At 37.9% G+C, this 20102-nt stretch overlaps 1 protein-coding gene across 1 annotated transcript in view; it reads left to right on the forward strand.

Annotated features, from left to right (window-relative positions):
- The window catches only part of GUCY1B1 (guanylate cyclase 1 soluble subunit beta 1), a 1108262-nt gene extending 1103782 nt beyond the window's left edge, over positions 1-4480 (forward strand). The window contains exon 13 of the mRNA XM_044062441.1: positions 1462-4480. Coding sequence (XP_043918376.1) covers positions 1462-1597 — 136 coding nt within the window. The 3' untranslated portion in view covers positions 1598-4480. The remainder of the gene's footprint in view (positions 1-1461) is intronic.
- The last annotated feature ends 15622 nt before the right edge of the window (positions 4481-20102 follow it).

Here is a 20102-nt window from a genome sequence, read left to right on the forward strand (position 1 = left end):
TCAAAAAGCAGATTCTCTGTTTTTCGAACATTAATGTCGAACAAAAAAAAACTGTAAAGCAGGGAGGGAAGCCCCCCCTGCACCTCCCACACCCCCTTACTTTATTATTCTAACTCCGAGATCACACTACATTGGGGAAAGGAACCATTTCCCGATCCCCACTATAGTGCACTCTGCCCCAGAATGTGGAATGTGCAATGAGTGAATCTCACTGTGCATTTGCTCATTGCACATTCAAACCTTTTTCTGTTTGGCGTTTGCAAACTTTGAAACTGCCTTTCGGAAATTTGCTGTTTGCCCTTGTGCAATACGCACATGTAAAGGTAAACCATATATACACACATAAGATCACACATAAACACTTAACCCCAATGCTGAAACTTTCATCGCATATAGGTTTTGGTATTAAGTCCCAATCCTAATTACTTTATACTCAGTATTCAATATTTTGACAATTGCTGGCCTTAATCAGCTAACCACTTAACCAGTTGTGGCACCCCAAAAATACAATGTATGCATATGTGTGTGTGTGTGTGTGTGTGTGTGTGTGTGTGTGTGTGTGTGTGTGTGTGTGTGTGCGTGTGTGTGTCTGTGTGTGTGTGTGTCTGTAGGCAGATAAGGATCGATAAATATATATCTATATAGATAGATAAGGACATAGATTATATACATAGTCTTCATATTATTTGGGGTACTATGTATGTATTGCAGTGTGATCTTTTTACTGTACTAGATTTAAGCCTTTGCATATTTCAAGAAGTAGGTATTTGAATATTTTAAGAAATAGATATCTGAAGCAATAAAACAGCAAGGGGTCTATCCCTGACCACTGATGAGTTCTGGTGCTAATTTATTTATACACCACACACATCTTTTTTTTTTTATAACCATGTGATGGCGTTACAATAAATGAACAGACATAGCAAGAATTCAGAAGCTACACCTACTTTAATCTTCTAAATATACATCATAATCAACTACCTTTATTGCCGTTATGATGTCTAGCATAGCAGATGAGCAGTTGTTTACATTTGTGAACGTTTTTAAAACTTTTGCTGTTGGTTGAATAGTAAATTTCATTAACACTGGTTTTTGATTCATGGCCTTAAATACTTTTACCTATTATTTTCTGATTTTCTCTTAGTGTGGCTTCGAAATAGTTTTCATTAGTCCATCCAGGAATGCCTCATCATTACTATGTTGTACTTTCTTATGAGACTAGCTGTATAACTGTACTTACCTGCACATGATGTCTTATGAACTAAGGACTCTGATTGCATACTGCATTTGCTAGTAATTTTTCACTGAATCTAAAAATGTTATGCAGTATGTATGTATGTATAACTATGCGAGTCTGAATGAGCCATTATTAGAAAACGTCTGAGTTTTTAAAAAAGTTTATGTGTCTTTATTATACTTAAATAATCAAGTTTTCATTAATATGCATACATTTTTGCATAGGTGCTTGATGAGTCCAGAAAATTCAGATCCACAGTTTCACCTGGAATATCGAGGACCTGTTGCTATGAAGGGCAAAAAGGAACCAATGAAAGTCTGGTTTCTCTCAAGAAACTCTGAAGGGTCTGGAGATATATAATTAAAGCAACACATCCTCACATGCAAAAGTAACATTTAAATGCTACATGTTTCATCTTAGTTATTACAAACTCACTTAGTGTTTGAGAAAATAAACCTTCCACTACTAAAAAGGGCATTTTTGCAAAACTGTAGTAAATGTACTTAATGTCATTATTGAGAATTAATTTCTGAAATACTTGTCTTCATTATTTATCTTATCACTGAGTTAATAGTGCTGTGTTCCACAGAAATGAGTGCCAAATCTAAATATTTTACTATGTCTTAAGGTGAATGTATGACAGAGCATCCCATTATAGAGTAATATATTTTCACAAATTATATGTTTTATACATTTGCAAACAGTTTTCTGAATTGCTTCTTGGGGCACAGTTGTTTTACTTAATCTGTAAGGAATGTGTAAAGAGTTGCTCAAAAAGTCTCAAATCTTTTCTCGTTAAACTTGTCATCGGCCCTGACAGGACTGCCTCTGAATGGTAATGTTTAGCATAACATTTTTAAACTATAACCACTCAAGCGTAATATGACATGAAAATGCAATATAACAAGAAAGGTTTCTATAAATAGAGGACGTTTGTTTCTTTTTCTTCAGGAATAAAGATGATCACATAACTTTTACTTGCTTGCATTGTTTACATATGTCATTTTAATACAACATAGTTTCTTTGACAGTTTCTTTCATGGCACACTGCAGAGATTATTAAACAAAAGTGTTCAGTCTCGAGTCTTCTGTGGTAATATAGCAGTTTCAGCAAAACATTAAACATTTAGTAACATCTCAGTGTCGGCACATACTATCATAAAGTATTGGAAATTTTACAGGAAGGACCTTAATGCAGTGGTTAAAAAGGCCCACATGCAAACATCTGAGTTGGATTATTTAAGCCGGCCTATGATAAGTGATTTTTTTATCCAAGTAGCCACTATGTTCCACAACTTAATATAAGAACTAAAACTGGTAACAAACGGAATGATGACCAGTTTTTAAATCTGGTACTCAGGTGCAGAAGATCCATCATAAAATGTAGCCTACTCATCCGGTATTCCCTCCCATGTGTGAGTCTGATGTGCACAAGATACCACAGTGCTATATGTCATAGTGAGTCATGCTTGGCCTGCTTTCCCATGTCGTCATGTGACAGTCTGATCTGCACAGTCCCACAGTGGTATGTCCAGACTCATGTTTGGCCCTAGTTTCCTATTACCCATGTGGGCAGTTTGATTTGTACAGTCCCTCACAGTGTTATGCCCAGTGACACATAGTGGCACATGCTCGGCCTGTTTTTCATTACCCGATGTGGGAGTCTGATGTGCACAGGATACCACAGTGCTATATGTTGTAGTGATTCATGCTTGACCTGCTTTCTCATGACTCCATGTGACTTCCTGATGTTCACAGTATCTCACAGTAGAGCCCTATTTTCCATTGAGCCCATGCGGCAGTCTTGTGTGCATAGTAACCCTAAGCCACTATGGGCACTGTGAACTAACATCGGGTGTCACAGTGGCTGGGCAATTTTTTGGGGGCTAGGCTTGTAAAGGCTCCAGGGCAATTAGCCTAGTACACACCCATGAACAGTGGTGTGCCCAATGCCACCTGCTTGACCTGTTTTCCTAATACCCCATGCAGCAGGCTGATGTGCACAATATTCCACAGTGGTATGCCCAGTGACACTGGATTGACTTGCTTTTCTGTTACCTCATGTGTCATCTTGATGTGCACAGTAACCCACAGTGGTTTGCCCACTGGGACATACTTGACCTATTTCCCATTACTCCATGTGGCAGTCTGATGTGCCCAGGATCCCATAGTGGTATGTCCAGTGACATATGCATTCTGCAGTGCATGACTTTTTTAGTCAGTAGTACTGCCTGCTACTTCACCAGTGTTCACATTATGACAACACTGCTGTGTATCAGGCTACATCTGTTTCTATTGGTTGAACACATCAGTATCAGCCATAAACTCACTTGCCTGCTCTTTTGCCAACTCCTGAAGTGTGCATGTCAGTAGACAATCTTAAATCATTTATATAAAAGTCAAAGCTTTATATCTGCATGCCAACAGCTGTAGGCAATAGTTTTAATCACATCTTTAAATATTTTCCTATATCTTAGGATGTGTACTTGTTTTTTTTCCCTACTATGCTGAATGAAACCATAGTCACACCATTTTTATAAACTTCCGTTACATATATTAACTGTTCTTCCCATTTTTTCCTCATTATTGTAGATAATTTAAAAGCTAATTAATCTTTCAGGATATAATTGGGTTCTACATCTTTTTTACATAAAACCAGACTACTTCTCACCATAGATCGTCTTCCCATTTGCAGAACATCAGTAAAATGCATAGGAGAATCCATTCTTATAAACGCATAGAATGCTCAGTTTATGGTTCTCACCTAGTAAAGTGATATTGACTTTGGCTGAAAAAATACTTCAGATCTTAAACCCATAAGTTAATTGGCTGAGGCATGACATGCTTATGTGAATTGTTAAGGACTCTTAAAACATGTTTCATTATGTTTTAATTTGTATTGTTCTTTCTGCTTAGATTTGCCTGTAAATACATATTTATAAACAAGTAAATCTGAAAATATATTCATATGAATTTGATATGTCTAAAGTGTGTGCAGTATGAACAACGTGAAGTTTTTTAGGCCTATATGTGTAGATTCTGTATTCTATGTTTTTAAGTAATGTTATATGGTTCATCATACAAATAAAATCTTTGATATTGATATTGATAAAATATGCACATGTATTTTCAATTCTGTTTCCAGTTTTTGATGTCTAACAGTGTTAACACATGATAGTAATGGTCTAATGTTGTCAAATGTGCCACATCAGAAATATGGTCAATAAAAATTTCTGCTTTTTATATTTGTGTTATATTATCCCAGACCTGAGTGCAATGGTATGCTTATAAATCATGAGCCATAAATCGATCTAAATGAAGAGAGCACATCTGGTTTGTGAAGATGAAAAATAAGCTAAACTAAGTTAGCATTACTGCTCCTGCGGAAAAAGTCAACTCTAACATGGACAACCTAGGAGCAGTTTATGGCAGCAAATGTCTGAATAATCTGTCTGTGTTCCATGGGATTGTATAATGTTTATTATCTATGGCATTATTTTTGCAGATGCTGCTTGGACACTTGCAGACTTATGATTAAATTGTATTGTTACCCTGAAAACTATTCATACACAGCACTGAAGTGTAATATAATTTTCAACAAACAGGAAAGAGTGAAGAACTTGTGGCAGTGGTTATAAATGCCTTGTATACAGCACTCTTTATTGATATTTCAGCACAATTATGCATTGTTCATAGGTTTGGACTTCACAAATGGCTTTCGCAGAGCAAAGAGATACCCCACAGCACCAGTAGTAGTTGGCATATGCAGTCTGCCAGCTCTGTACATTTTTTAAATTGCAGGAGTGTCTGAAAATCTACAGTCACATGACTCTCATGCATAAACTGAACTCAGAGAAAATCTGCAGTTTAAACTGCACACCTTTCATGGCTTAGCGGTGACACTTTCCACTTTCTTGGCTTGTAAGCTGGTGTCTGGAGTGGGGTTGAAATGCCCAGGTTGTATTAGGTACGAATTTGCTCAAAACGGATAAATATGAAAAATCTCTACTGGATATCTATTTCATTTCAACCACATTATCATCTTGGTATATTTTTTATTTTATTTTTGCATCATTGCCTCACAACCATTTAAAAGCATTAACATTTTAACTTGGTTTCAGTATTTTTAAATGTTTGGCATGGAAAACTACTGCTTGTTCACTTGTCTTTTTCCTTTCTGTGATCTCATAAAGTGAGAAGCTCTCCAATTGTAGCGGTTTGCACTTCATCTGTGTTACAGTCAGAATGTCTGTGTTAACACCAACAAGTAATATTTCAATTATTATTACTGTTTAAATGACAAAGACTGTTGGCCTACTGTGATGGAGGGACAGAAACAGACTCAGAGCTTGAAAGGGACAGGTAAAAATTATTACAAACAACCAGAAAAAAAACTTCTCAGAATTTCTATATAATTTAATAGCACTCGTGCATGTGTATATACACACACACACACACACACACACACACACACACACACACACACACACACACACACACACACACACACACACACACACACACACACACACACACACACACACACACACACACGTAGAGAAACATGCATGTAAACATTATGCATGCATGCATGCACAGACACACAGATGCATGGCATACCTCTCACCCTCTTACTGCTAGAAATCTGTTCAAAGCCTGACAAAAATAGGGGGACAATTTCCCAAAAATGGGGGCATATATTAAATATTTTCGTATAAACTTAGAAAGTTGCTAGAGTAAAAGAGTTTGTTTTAGCATACATTTTCTAAAGGATTTGATGTTGGAAACTCAAATGTATGTCATTATTTAGTGACTTCACTTCTCAGATCATCCCAGTGATTTGTCAGAAAACCACAAATTTTATGAGGAACAGGCCAAAAATATGAGCCAAAAATCTGGACATTCTGCAAAAATCTGTACAGTTGAGAGGTATGAATTGCACGCAATCATGTATGTGACACATTTGTGATATTAAAATGGGACTAATTTTGACTGACGTTCATAGGTTAGTACTAAGCTAACTGCCCTTGCGAGCCATTTTAAGCATAGCTAATTATCCCTTGTGAGACTCAAACGCTGCACCTTGTGTTTGTAAGTCAAACACCTTAACCATTAGGCCACCCTCCCAACCATTACACCTTACAGTGTTATACCTGGAACAGTGCAGGAAAGTAAATAACACAAATGTATATATTTTATTTAACCAGAAGTGCTGAGGCTTGTTGGCCTGGATTGGCAGCCTCTACTTTTCCAGCAAAATGAAGGAAATCATGCATGTTTTTCCAAAGTAGCTGTGGTTGGTTCTAGCATTAAATCATATAAATAAGAAGATACTTGAGGTCTATAAAGTGCTAAAAACATATTCCATACCGAAGAAAGTGAATCTTATCAATGGTTAGGCACTGGTCTTCACAGAGAATGGGATTCTAAACAGTTCAGGGTAATGTAGCAGAGAGCCTCCTCCAGCCTGCCATGCTGCCATGAATCTAAACGTCATCCCTACCCTGTTTATATAGAGATAGATAAATTGATAGATAGATAGATAGATAGATAGATAGATAGATAGATAGATAGATAAAAGTGCTTTTGGCATTTTTTTTTTCAGGTGAGGGGGTGAATGCAGTTCAGGGATTCTGATTATCAGTGCATTCGTTTTCACCACTCATAGTAGAAGCCTCTACCTTTATGTGACAATTCATGTTGCAGGCAGTCTGGGATTCAGTTAGGTTCTACCTACAGTACCAAGTCCCTCACATGCAGCTGGTGCTTCATGGAAACAGCCTGTTGACTTCAATAGACAAATCAATCGTTTCTTTGTTGTACATTGGTGACTTTTGCCAGTGTACATCTCTGAATTATTATGATTTTGCAATCCCAGTTCCCCTTTTGGAATCAGATATAGGGTTACACCAGTTCACATTAGCATATGGCTGGTGAAGCATTAGGTTTTGGACTCATGTTGTGGGGAGCAACTGTTTGGCATAGCGTGCTAATCCTTAGACAAGTAATTTTGGAGTCTGGGCCATTAAGTAATGGATACACAGTAAGTGTAATTTATGAACTAAATGATGTAATTAGGTAAAACATGTACCCCTTCAAAGTAATTTACAAAACCATTATGTGATTATGGAGGTCTTGCATGTTGCTTTGTATAAAATCAGCATGGGAAAAGAGTAAACTGCATTGTTAAATGGCATTCCAAAACTAAAGTTTAACAGGTGGCTTATTGTTAAAAAAACAAAAACAAACAAAGAAAAATGTTTCTCCTTTATAGCTGGAACAAGATTTTACTTCCATTTTTTATGCTGATATATTTGAATGTAAAACCACTTTGGTGGAATAATTGATTTGCACAATAGACAGGGACAGTTCAGATGATTTCCACCATAAAGATGAATGCACGGTGGTTGGATGGAGAAGTATCATATTCCTATGAAGATACAGCAGTTTGCTGCGCATGTTATTATGATTTGAAAACAGAATAAACAATTTACAAATGTATGCAAAATCCAGCACAGTGGTAATTACCACATACTGACACTGGTGTTACTATCATTTTATTCATTTTTGTTTGTTTGATTAGTTATTATCTATTCATACCAGATGAAAATATTGAGGATGAATTTAATCAGGCATACTGTTTTCTCTATGTAAACCACGTCTTAATAAATAATATGTAGTGAAGGAATTTGAAAGTATAAATGGAATAGCATTTCAAACTAATGGAACGTTTGACTGTCATACAGAAGGGGCTGTTTATGGGCTAAAATGCCCTTGTGATAAATTTTATGTAGGAGAAACTAAAAGACAGTTCTTCTGCAGGTTAAAAGAGCATATAAGAGATGTAAAAAGTAATAAACAGACAAGCCCTATAGCAGTGCACTTTAATAAATGTCATAATGGTAACCCGTTAGGGTTGTAAGCAACAGTTTTAGATAAGGTAGAGATGAATTTATATATGAGTGAACAACAAGTAAAATGTTTACCAAGAAAAAAGGAAGCTGTTATGATTTTAAAGTTTAAAACAATGAACCCTGTGGGTTTAAATCAGGAATGTATATGGAAAAGTGTGCTGTAAAGCAGTTATGTGTGTTTTAATGGGGAATTGATTACTTTTTAATTGTTTAATTATGTAATTGGGGAGTTTAATATTTATAAAATGGGGGGATGTGATTATGTGAATGTATACTCTGATAAAGGCGAATCAAGCTGAGGCGCTAGAGAAAAAAGTTGTTTGGATTTGTTTTATTAAATATACTACAAAATTGCACCGTGACTGGTTTGGAGTTTGTGGTTCATCATATCTTCATTTATTAAGAAGTGGTTTACATAGTTTCATGGCCAGTGATACATTTTCAGTGTTACCTAGAGTGTTCAGAGAGACTGCAATGGATTTAACACAAAAATCCATTGATACTTTTTTAGTTTCACCTAATGGAGCGGGTAATTCGTCAGCAGCTCCAGCTTTGCAAGGTAGAAAGGAGATGAACAGCTCAATGGAAACCATGACAGCAGTGCATAATAACTGGGAAGAAGAAAGGAAATTATGGCAGCAGAATCCTTTTTCGAAAATTGGAAGAAAGACTGAGGTAACAGTTACTCCAGAAATTCGTGAAATGTTTACATAAGTTGAAAAACTGTTGTTTAAAGAAACCGCGGTGTTTCTAAATTTACAAAGTTTACAGCAATATGAAGAGCTTGAAGTAACCCCAAGGGGGCTTCAGGCTATGAAAAATCCATTGACTCCTTTTGATTTAACATCAGTGGAAGATAAAATATTTCATGACAGATGGGTGGCAGTGGCACATAGATGTAGCCTTGAATGGGTACATATTTTGGTGGAGAGAGATATGTTAAAAAGACAGAAATTAAGGGAGGAAATAAAAGGAATGTGTAAAGACATTACAAACAAAATTACCAATGATGACCTGCAACAAGATTTGGTCAAAATCAATGAACAACTGGTGGTTTTTGAAAAAGAGGTAATAAAGAGAAAAAAGAATGAACTGTTTCAAGATCTGCATGATTACGACAACAAACGAGCCTTCCTAGTGGCCACCAATCCAAACGCAAAATGTCAGCAAATACGGTTTGAAGAAAGGAAGAACAATGCTAATAGAGGAGGGCGTGCTTATAAATCAAGAGAAATTGGAGCTTCTATTATGGAAGGTGAATGTAATGGGGAAGAATTTCCATTTCTTCCTAAACCAGGGAATGGTAACTATATGAATTCATTTTGCGGGGCACCAGAGAGCCGGAAGCGGAGTTGGAATGGACAGAGACATCAGAAGGATAACAACACATACCAGCGGACATTTAAACACGGTAAATGGGACTGATTTACATGCTTTTTCATCACCTGATTGTGAGTATGTGGTAAATTTATAAAATTATGCACTGTCAGACTGTGAGCTGAACGTTAAAGGTCTAAAATTTGTACCAACAGTGCTGCTGAGACTTCCTGAACTTAAAGGGGACATTTTTAGTTTTTGTCAAAAATTCAGTTTAATGGATTACTATAGAGAAAATGATATAGAAAATATACTATGTGAAAACTGTATAGATGAAGAATCTATAAGTAGTGATGAAAGTTTTTATTCTTGTCATTCAAATGAAATTGTGAATGCTTTTTGTCAATTAAATACAGAGGGTGTCAAAGTGAAAAGTGATTTTATGCCCCCACAAAGAAATTAAAATATTAAACAGTTTGGAATATTAATTACTCATAATATTGAAAAGGAATTTTATTCATGCTTAAAGAGTAAAAAGAATGTAAAATATAATATGAGTAAAAAAGAATGGGAATGTCTTAAAGGACTAAGCCAAAATAGGGAATTAATATTCAAGCCAGCAGACAAAGGTGGCAAATTGGTCATCTTAAACTATGTACAATATTTAAAATTGTGTTATTCACATTTAAATAATGAACAGGTTTATAAAAAAGGGGGAATAGAAGAATACAGGAAAGCAGAAAAGGAATATAGTGATTTAATAAATAAGGGACACAGGCTTTACTATTTTACATATAAAGATGTACAGCAGAAATTTAAAATCAAGAAATCTAGTATGGCACAATTTTACTGTGATCCTAAAATACATAAAGATCTGATGAATCCACCGGGATGTCCCATAGTCTCAGCGTGTGGATACTTTTCTCATAATTTAGCTTGCTTTCTGCATGAATTCCTTTTACCCACAGTGAAAAAATTGCCCTCATATATCAGGGATGTGTTTGATCTGCTGGACAAAGTTGAGAATATAATATGGGAAAAGGATATGGGTACTTTTCCGTTATCAGGGCAACAGTTCGCATGACCACTATATAACCTATAGGAAGTTAACATGTTTACCCTTCTGTGTTCTGAGCAGTATTTCTCATCTTTTCATGTGTCTTGGGGTTTTGCAGTTCGATGTTTCATAACAAGAGGCATGCAAGCACTTTTTTAACAATCGCAGTTTGTAGCTTTGCTTATTATTGTTTGGGAATGTCAAAAAAATGCCATTGTTAAAAAGGTGCTTGCATACCTCTTAACTGCACATTCCAGTTTTGCAGTCATGCAAAGGTCATTTACAGGCTCTTTTACTTTGAAAGACTGTGTCACTTATTCGAGAATTCTTTTTTCCCCCTTAATCTTGTAAAGTAGTACCGAATCCTATTACCGCATCCAACTAACTGTACTTTTTTAACTTGTGACAAAAGAGTTGCTAACTGTGAGTTGGTCTTCATACTTGCCATTATTTCTTACTGTTGCTCATAATCCTATTTGTTCCATATTTTGGAGGTGGAAGGCTGAGTGGTATGGATGTGTGTTGCCAGTGAATGTAAAGAAAAAAAAAACTCTTACATGCCTTAAAGAAGAACAACATATTGACATCTGTATTTCAGGTGTGTACCACCATTCTATGAAGGAGGGAGGTAACTGTTACAAAAGGCAAATTAAAGGGCATTCAATTATGTTGCAGGGGTAATGGGGTGAAGGGATTACATCAGCAAAGTAAAAAAAAAAAAAACACCAGCAACAAGAAACGCAATACATGTGTGCATCAGAAGCATAACAAAACTTAACTTACTGCATGCACGTAGTAGTGTCAGCAATGAAAAATAAAGGTTCGTTGGCATTGTCATTTCCCTGCTCATCTTAATACAGTGAAACAAAACATGTTTATGAAAATGAAATAAATGGATTTCTATTTAAAAAGAACAACAGCGCTGCAAATACAACATTCCAAGTGCTCATTTGAAGTGTTGTCCCAATAATGGAAAAGTACCAGGATATGTATTTCCTGGTAATTGATGTGGTAAGTTTATATACCAATATTAAACATCAAGATGGAATAAAAGCTATAAAATACTACTTAGGGGAAACTCCAGTAGTAGAATATGTAACAGATCTGATTTTGGTATGTCTTAATAATAATATATTTGAATTTAATGGAAGTTTATATAAGCCGTTATAGGGAACAGCAATGGGGGCTGCTTTTGCTCCAAGTTATGCAAACATTTTTAAGGGCTATTTTGAAAGTCACTCCCCAGGATTTACTAATCTTCCGTGTAAAACTAGATTAGTCTTACACGGAAGCGCCAGTCTAAGAGTATGATAGCAGCGCGCCATGCATATTAATGAGGGCGCGCTGCCTGAACTCTAAAGCTTACACGGAGCATGGGCAAGTGTAGGGGGTGTGTCAGACTGACGAGCAGTCCAAAAATCCACACCCCTGCAATGAAGAAATGCCGCAATTTCAAGTTACATGAGCGAGCCCGCTCACATGTGCACAATGTAGCACTACACTCCCCCATATGTTAAACAACTGACAAAATTAAGAATAGAAATATTTTTTATTTTTTTTTTTATTTCATTTGATATAGCTGCCCGTATTTGCATGTGTTTGCACAGGTTTGCCCATTGCTTAGCTACAGTTAGCAGCTTAGACACTAGAAGAGGATAATAAGAAAAATATATGCATATTTAGCAAATTAGTGATAGCGTAGTAGTTAGAGCCTTCGCACAAAGAGGAGGCATTCCTGGTTCAAGTCCCACTACTGCCCGTTCCATTTTCTGTTGGAAATCTGTATACAAAAATATTTCCTGACATTTTTTATGTATAAGTTTTGTAAAAAGCATTGAAAAGTTAAATGTAGTAGTGAACGAATTATATATATATATATATATATATATATATATATATATATATATTAAAGTGAAATGGTTATGCATTCTGAGGCATGAGTACCCTATTTTAAGCAATATAAAGTACTGCTAAGCACATTTTACCAGTATTGAGCATATTTAAATCCAATTGCTCATAGCTGTGCACCGCATTAACCAGCGCAATGTCTTTGTGTGTAGCTGTGCACCACGCTAACCAACGTAATCACAACATATTTGCGTGTAGCTGCACACCGCGCTAACCAGTGCAAAGTCAGACAACGTCAAGCAACGTCGAGTAATGTCGAGCAACGTTGGGCAAATTCAGGCAAACTTAAGCAAAGTCGGTTAAACACGGCCACACCTCCTTTACTGTACCTTAACCAGTCAGGTCTGCCCAGTAGGAAAATAAAAAGCAGGGACAGGGCTTAAACTCAGGATACCGTGCATTATAGTCACAGTACTTAACCACTAAGCCATGACAGCATTTCATATACATGCACTTTCAACAGACACATATCTATCAAAGGAATTTTAAACATTGCCAACATCAGCTAAGCAGGCGTGCCTACAGCTGAGTTTTTCCAAAACCGGCCAATCACAAATAAGTGTGGGAAATGAGGCATATTTAAGTTCCACAGGTGGGAATACTTGTGATAACTGGTTGTAACTTCCTACTGCAGTCAGCATGGCTGGTGTTGGAGAAGGCAGTCAATTTAGAGCGCAACGCTAGGGCATTGAGGAGTCCAAAGTAATGGTTTGGCTCCTTGTCCACAATCATGAGGAAAGACTGCTGTGGGGCCAGTACCAGGGTACCCAATATAAAACAGAGGCCTGGAACAGTCATGCCCGTGATCTCACCAGTGCCATTGGTGTTCCTCAGACTGGTGAGCAGGTCAGGCACCATTATTCTGACCTGAAACGATGTAGGGAGGATCAACTGGACCAGTGGATCCAGGAATCCCATGCAATGCCTAATGCCCCAGTACTGAGTAAGTAGCCATTGTATTAAGTAGTTAAGAATTGCTATGCTTGTCTATACTATGGATAGGTATGTCTCAGTATCACTGCATTTACTTCACCGCTGCAGGTGTCCAGGCTATGAATCAGCAAGCCCATGAAGATAGGCTGCAAAGGCTGCATCATCAGGCAAGTTAGTAATTATTCTGCATGTACTGTTATATAAAATAAATGAGAGAGCCTTCAAAAAGTGTTTTAACCCAATAAATAAAGGTGTAATAATCCTTTAATAAATGTATAATTCCTGGAGTGCGTCTGTGTCATTTTCTTTGATATGTTGTTGTACTGCTGCATTCTACAAATAGTGTTGTATTAAGCAGTGTCAACCCACACTTGAGTAGGCCCATATAACGTGGATGAAGGTAGTGCCAGTAGCTTTTATGCATATTTACAGCCCTCAACTGTTGGTTCATGCCAGCATGTACAGGTTTATTTGGCACATGAGTAGCTTGGTATTGTGTTCCCCAGAAATGTCAGTGTGCTGCCAGAAATGTAGGGAGCTGTTAACATATAACTGATACTTTCACCTGAGCATATCTAGATAATTATATGAAAGTAGAGCTGTCAGTGTACCATCTTAGCAGTAGTGTGTGTGAGCAACTCTCAAAATATGTTGCAGTAACATCTGCATCTTGGACAGTTTGTATGTAAGATACAGCTCATGTATATAATGATCTAGCAAAATCCAATTGCACAATATTAGGACATTGGGTAGTGTAATAATACATGTAAGGGGCATATAACTGCAGTTAATAGGAATGTAGTGAAAACTAGAATGATATATAAGTTGTTAATTGAGCTATCTTTTTCCACCCTACTGTATGTGCATAAAAAATGCAATTCCACACCTCAGTTGGTATGTCTAATCTCAAAACATTTGTTGGGACATATGTCCTACTGGTTTATAAATATTTGCATTTATTTCCATGCATGTGCCCTGTTAAAATATCACAATATTGGTGGCCTTTTGCCATCAATTCAATGTGCATGTTGTTGTAATGTCCACTATTGTTCTATATATGCATGTGTTATGCTTGCTTTTCAACTGTTGAAAATCTGATATGTTGGGTTAATGGGAATACTTCTGCATGTTGTTATAACTAATTGGGAATGCTGTTGACTGTTACTAACCCATATCTTTATTAAACTCCCCAAAACATAGTTCATATGGGAAGGCCGGTCCCCGCAGACCTACCTGTCCCACCACAGCTGGCCATGGCACCTGGCATCAGCAGATCTCGTGCCCAGCCTGTGACCTCCTCCTCCATTGGCCCTGTGCCATCTTCCGGTGGAAGTGCTGCAGGGGATGGGGCTCAGCCCCAGTGCAAGCGTGGGCAGAGGAGGGCCACCTATCACCCGTTGAATGGTCCGGGCTGTGGTGCATAGAGAGATTTAATGTTCAGTTGCAGAACCTGTATGCCAACTTGAGGCCCGAGTGGCGCAACTCCCAGATCAGCCTGCCCCTCTTACACAGCCCTCAGGACAGCCACCTTCTAGGCCGTGAAGGTGCAGTGGTGACTGCCCATGGGTGGGGACCTCAGTCCCACTGTTTCCATCTGGGGGCTCATGTGCTTGCTATTTCCAAACATCCCTCTCCATCAAAGGTATTCACCCACCACATGTGTCATATGCCACCCCTGTATGCATCTTGTTTGTCTTGTCTGTTTACCTCCCCAACCTACCTCCCCAAATATACCTACTTCCCCTATCCCACATTCCACTCTCACCTGAAAAAAAAAAGGGCAATCTGCTCCCAAAAAAAAAAAATTACGCCCCATACATAGCTGCCCATTTTGCACACATGTCCACTGGACACATGAAATGTTATTTAATTGGCATTACAACATACTTTGTTGTCCTCACCCCTCTCTCACGAGTTAAAGGGTTCATATCTACCTCCAAATTTATCGCATATGCACAGCTGTTGCTGTTGAAGAAATGGGCAGCTATGGACCTTCCTTACACCGGTCCTGCACATCCCGAGCTATTTTCCATACTGTCTTTCCCTCTTTGTGCCCCTTTTTCACCACTTTCCTATCTCCCCATTTTTCTTTTCTTTCAAAGAAATGAGTGCCGACGTTAGCGGGAGTAAGCACTATTAAGCAGTAATTAGCAGGTTTGCATGAGTTTGTGCTTGTTTGCACTTGGCTAAGCAATGCGCAGCAATGCGCAAACCCATACAAACCCACTTACAACTGCTTAAAAGTGCCTTAGTCACTCTGTATGTGAGGGCCCTTGTTCTGCTCAGGAGCAAAATAAAACACCTCTTAAGTCTCGAACCCTGGACCTTGCACACACTACACAACATGAAGTACCACTAAGCCACGGTAGGCACACATCAGGTTGGTGCTTAAATAAATATATCATGCATCAGAATGAGTGAATGTAAAGGAAAAATAGGAATACCATACCTCACAACTTGTTCTGTGGATGTTGACCAACAGTTGTTGTGGGATTACATTACATGACTGTGATAAGAGAAGCAGTCATTCTAGCAGGAAATAATGTTACACCATCACTTTACAACCCCACACAGTATCACAGCAGGACAAACACTGGCATATCTGTTTAGGGCATTGGCCATACCTCCCAACTGTCCCTAATTTTCAGGGATGTCCCTGATTTTGAAACAAATTTTAGCTCTGTCCCTCTGAATCCCTCCGAAAACTACTGACTTTGGCCAGAAAGGTGGTGAATTATATTTAATGAATAATGACAATAATTAAGAGTTAGACACATCTTTTACTTCAGAAAAGGTGTATTAATTCATATGTTCTGATTCTCTCAATGTCTCAACTTAATGACACTAATATTTTAAAGGTGTCCCTGATTGTCCTTGACTTTTCCCTGAGTCTGTTCAAATATGTACCTGAGTGGTTGAGAGGTCTGGCAGGGGCAGAAACACAGAGGCATATCAGCCTTTCTGCTGTTACACACTGTGCAAATAGCTTTGTTAGGAGTTTCGGAAGCATACCCTTATGTAGGAATACAACACTAAAATACAAATGGATGTAGCCATGTACTGGTAGCAACCAACTGTAAGAATGCCATTGCTCTATTGCTGAATGGTAGTGCACAGACAAAAAATAACAGGCTATTCTCTGGCTACCATGTGGATAAATCCACAGTTGGGAGTTACGCAGACCGACTACTTGCCTTGATAAACTAACATGTACACAGCAATCCTGTAAGTCCAGCAAGATAAAATCCACACAATAATACTTAAGCTGTCTGTACTTCTGCACCCCAACCCAAATGTAGAATATACCTGTGTGTGCAGGGTCTACCAAGGATGCAGGTAAGCATACACACAGTACTGAAATGTTTCCAGTTTTTCTGAGCAGCTGAGCAGCACAGATTGTTTAGAACTGAGTAAATGAATATTCACAGTATAGCAGTTCACAAACAATTCTTGTGCCAAAGGAATACATCTCAATAACTAGCTTTGTATGGCAGTTAATTGTAACAGTTGAAAAGAAAGTATATCCTTCCATGTATCTTGGGGTAGCATTTTGAGGGGTGAGTACATTTCTACACTGACAAGTGGGTACTGGAAGCAGCAACATTAGGTCTGAGTACAAAATGTAAATCTCTGGCTACAGCCCTGGCTTCTGATATAAGAACTATACCAACCTTCTGTCTGAAACAATGATGTCCACAGCAAACAAGGATAATCTCCATCTTGGAAAGCTGAAAGGGCCACGCCTGCATGAGTCAGCAATTTATAGTACTGGATTGCTATGACAGTGATTACTGCAATTACTACACAGTAGGCTGAATGCAATTAGCAAATGGTAGCCACTAATTGGTGCAGAGGCCATCACATGCTCATGTGCAAATTCCTACAAAAGCAGGCTACAATCTCTGCCAACAAACTCAATCACTCTATTGCAGAGAGAGAGAGAGAGAGAGAGAGAGAGAAAAGGAAAAATAAATATTACCAAACCATACAAAGGAAAGGTATGTGACACATATGTATTTACTGGCATGTAGTAGATGTTATTAAAGAATAGTCTACATAATGTGAACCATTCATATCTGGCAGCAGTACTTCTTTATGCACAGATGTTCTGCTTAACTACTGCTATGGACAATACTGTGTATACCTGTGGGCACTGGGGCATACCTATGAAATGTGTAGCTCAGCATTAAATGTCAAAGATCTGATCCATGTTATCTGTGTTCTGTACAGTAATGTGGCCAATGGCTGTTGGGGGGATTAGCACTGACATTATATAAACATGGGTGTGACAGAACAACACATGCATGATAGTCATATTAAAGTGTATAAAACACTGAACGACTGCAAGCTGCTGGAAGTACTAAACACAGGAACCGGTAATAGCGTAAAAAAGAAATTTAATTTCCGCTTTCGTCACAACTTCATCAGAAAACCAGGTTTTCTGATGAAGTTGTGACGAAAGCGGAAATTAAATTTCTTTTTTACGCTATTACCGGTTCCTGTGTTTAGTACTTCCAGCAGCTTGCAGTCGTTCAGTGTTTTATTCGTTTCTTTTGGGCGTCTTTTGGACATATTAAAGTGTAGCTTAACATTGGCAACTGCTGTAGCAGTCTAGTATGCTTATCTAGCATCTGTTACCATATATACCCCCCTAATGTTAGTGTGTGTTCATATGTGTGTTTGTGTTGCAGCAAGGCCCAACAGTTCAGCTGTGAGGTCCAGGGACTTACAACAGTGTGGACCTTGTGTGTGTATGCCACACACATATGGAGAAATATATATGTCTCATATATATTCACATCTGTATATGTGCATAGAGCAGGGGACATATTGCAACTGTTTGTGAAGGGGGAGATATATATGTTGCTGAAGGTTAGTATGTGCATATTTGTATGTAGGTTTTAGTGTGTGACAAACAAGACAGCATACAGTGCTGGTATATGACATGTGGTGGTTAAACACTGTGGGTGGTTTGTTCAGTTTGCAATGTTGAAGCCAGTAAGGCCTGCTAAAGCTACCTGGTCTGTGAACACCTTCAATGCATTTATTCCAAGACTGTGTGATTTTATTACATTACTATACACCTTACATCCTTTGTATAATTGATATTCTCACTATGAAAGGTGAAATGTATATGTGCCTACATATATATGTATATGTAGACCAATGGATGTATATATATATATATATATATATATATATATATATATATATATATATATATACTTTACTCATACACACCTACATCTACTTGTTGCAATAGATTCTCTGTACTGTTGACTGACTGTGATGGTCAATATGTTTGTGAACACGTCAAAGATATGTATCTCTGGGATAGCTTAGTGGGAAACTGTTTATGTCATGGTATTATGGGTCCTTGCTTTGATCCTAGCAAAAGCTGCGTATTCTGTTGCTAGGCAGAGCAAGTGCTATTGCATACAGTGTGATTAAGTCCCTTGGTTTTAACTAGGGTGTGTCATTGGAGGCTAAAGCACTACATCTAAGATTATTGATTGGTACTGATGTTGAATGCAAATCCTGTGTGTACTGTAGTAATACTTGAAGCTCTGGGCCTGTACAGCAAAGTATGGGTGTATGTCCACATTGCTTGCATCCACTGTTTTGTGTGGTCCCTGTATTCATCACAAATTACATTTCTCAAGATTAAGATTGTGTAAGTACTGACACACAGTACTATATAGTACACACTGAAAGCTTATCTGGGTTGTCATACCTTTGTATCCTGTAATTATGTCTGATGTGTGTGTGGGTATGTCTGTAACATGTCCTTTGACATATGTGTGGTAAAACATATAACTGCGTATCTAGCAACATTCATAGTGTACTACAGCAGTATGTGACCTATATTCCCAATTGTGCACATATTTTGGCCACTGGTTTGTCATTAACAAGTTGTGTGGTATAATAGTAATACATTTACTGGACCTTACACTGATTGTGATGGATGATATATTTCTTTACACATCAGCTTGATGTATATCTGATGTGGCTAGGTGGTGCATCGTGTTGCATACAGTGTGCCAGGTACTCTTGTATAGTCTTATATAGTGATTTTATTTTGTTGCTGTGCAGAGCATGGTTCATTAGATAGAGAGTGAGCAAGGCACTTTCAAGCAGTTGTGGATTGAGCAGTGATAAGTGGCAGTTACAGTGTTTCACTCTCGGTTAGCTTATAGGTTGCTATATATGGCAGTTGAGTGATATCTGTACTATATAATGTTAAATGTGCCATATGACTTGCTCAGACATATTTTTGTATTTATGTCTTCCAGGGATCATGACCCATCGCAGGAACTCCAGTTACAGTAGTGCTGAAGATGATATCATTACTAGCAGTATGATTCAGCACTACCGTCTGATGTTCTCACGAACCAGCCAGGACCAGCAGGAGTTTACTGCAATGTGACAAGATGAAACCTGTGCCACCTCCTGTCATCTGTAACATTGGTGCAGGAACAGGCTAACATGGTGCTGATGCACAGGGTGACTTTAATAAAGTATTGCAATGGTTGGATGTGTAGCATGTTGTCAGCAGTAAAGTGTAATGATATCGTTGAAGGTGTAGCTGAGCAGGCTTGATGCCTTAAAGCTTTAAATAGCAATGTTGTATTGTTTTCACCAGTGTTTATTCCAATTGTGTTTTGTTTGCCCATGTGCCACTTGGCTGATGTGTGTAGTTGTGTCAGCATGCGTTATACAGCGGATAGTAAGTGTG

The sequence above is a fragment of the Protopterus annectens genome, chromosome 2.part1 (assembly GCF_019279795.1).
Source record: "Protopterus annectens isolate FY-2018-M chromosome 2.part1, PAN1.0, whole genome shotgun sequence".
Classification (NCBI taxonomy): domain Eukaryota; kingdom Metazoa; phylum Chordata; order Ceratodontiformes; family Protopteridae; genus Protopterus; species Protopterus annectens.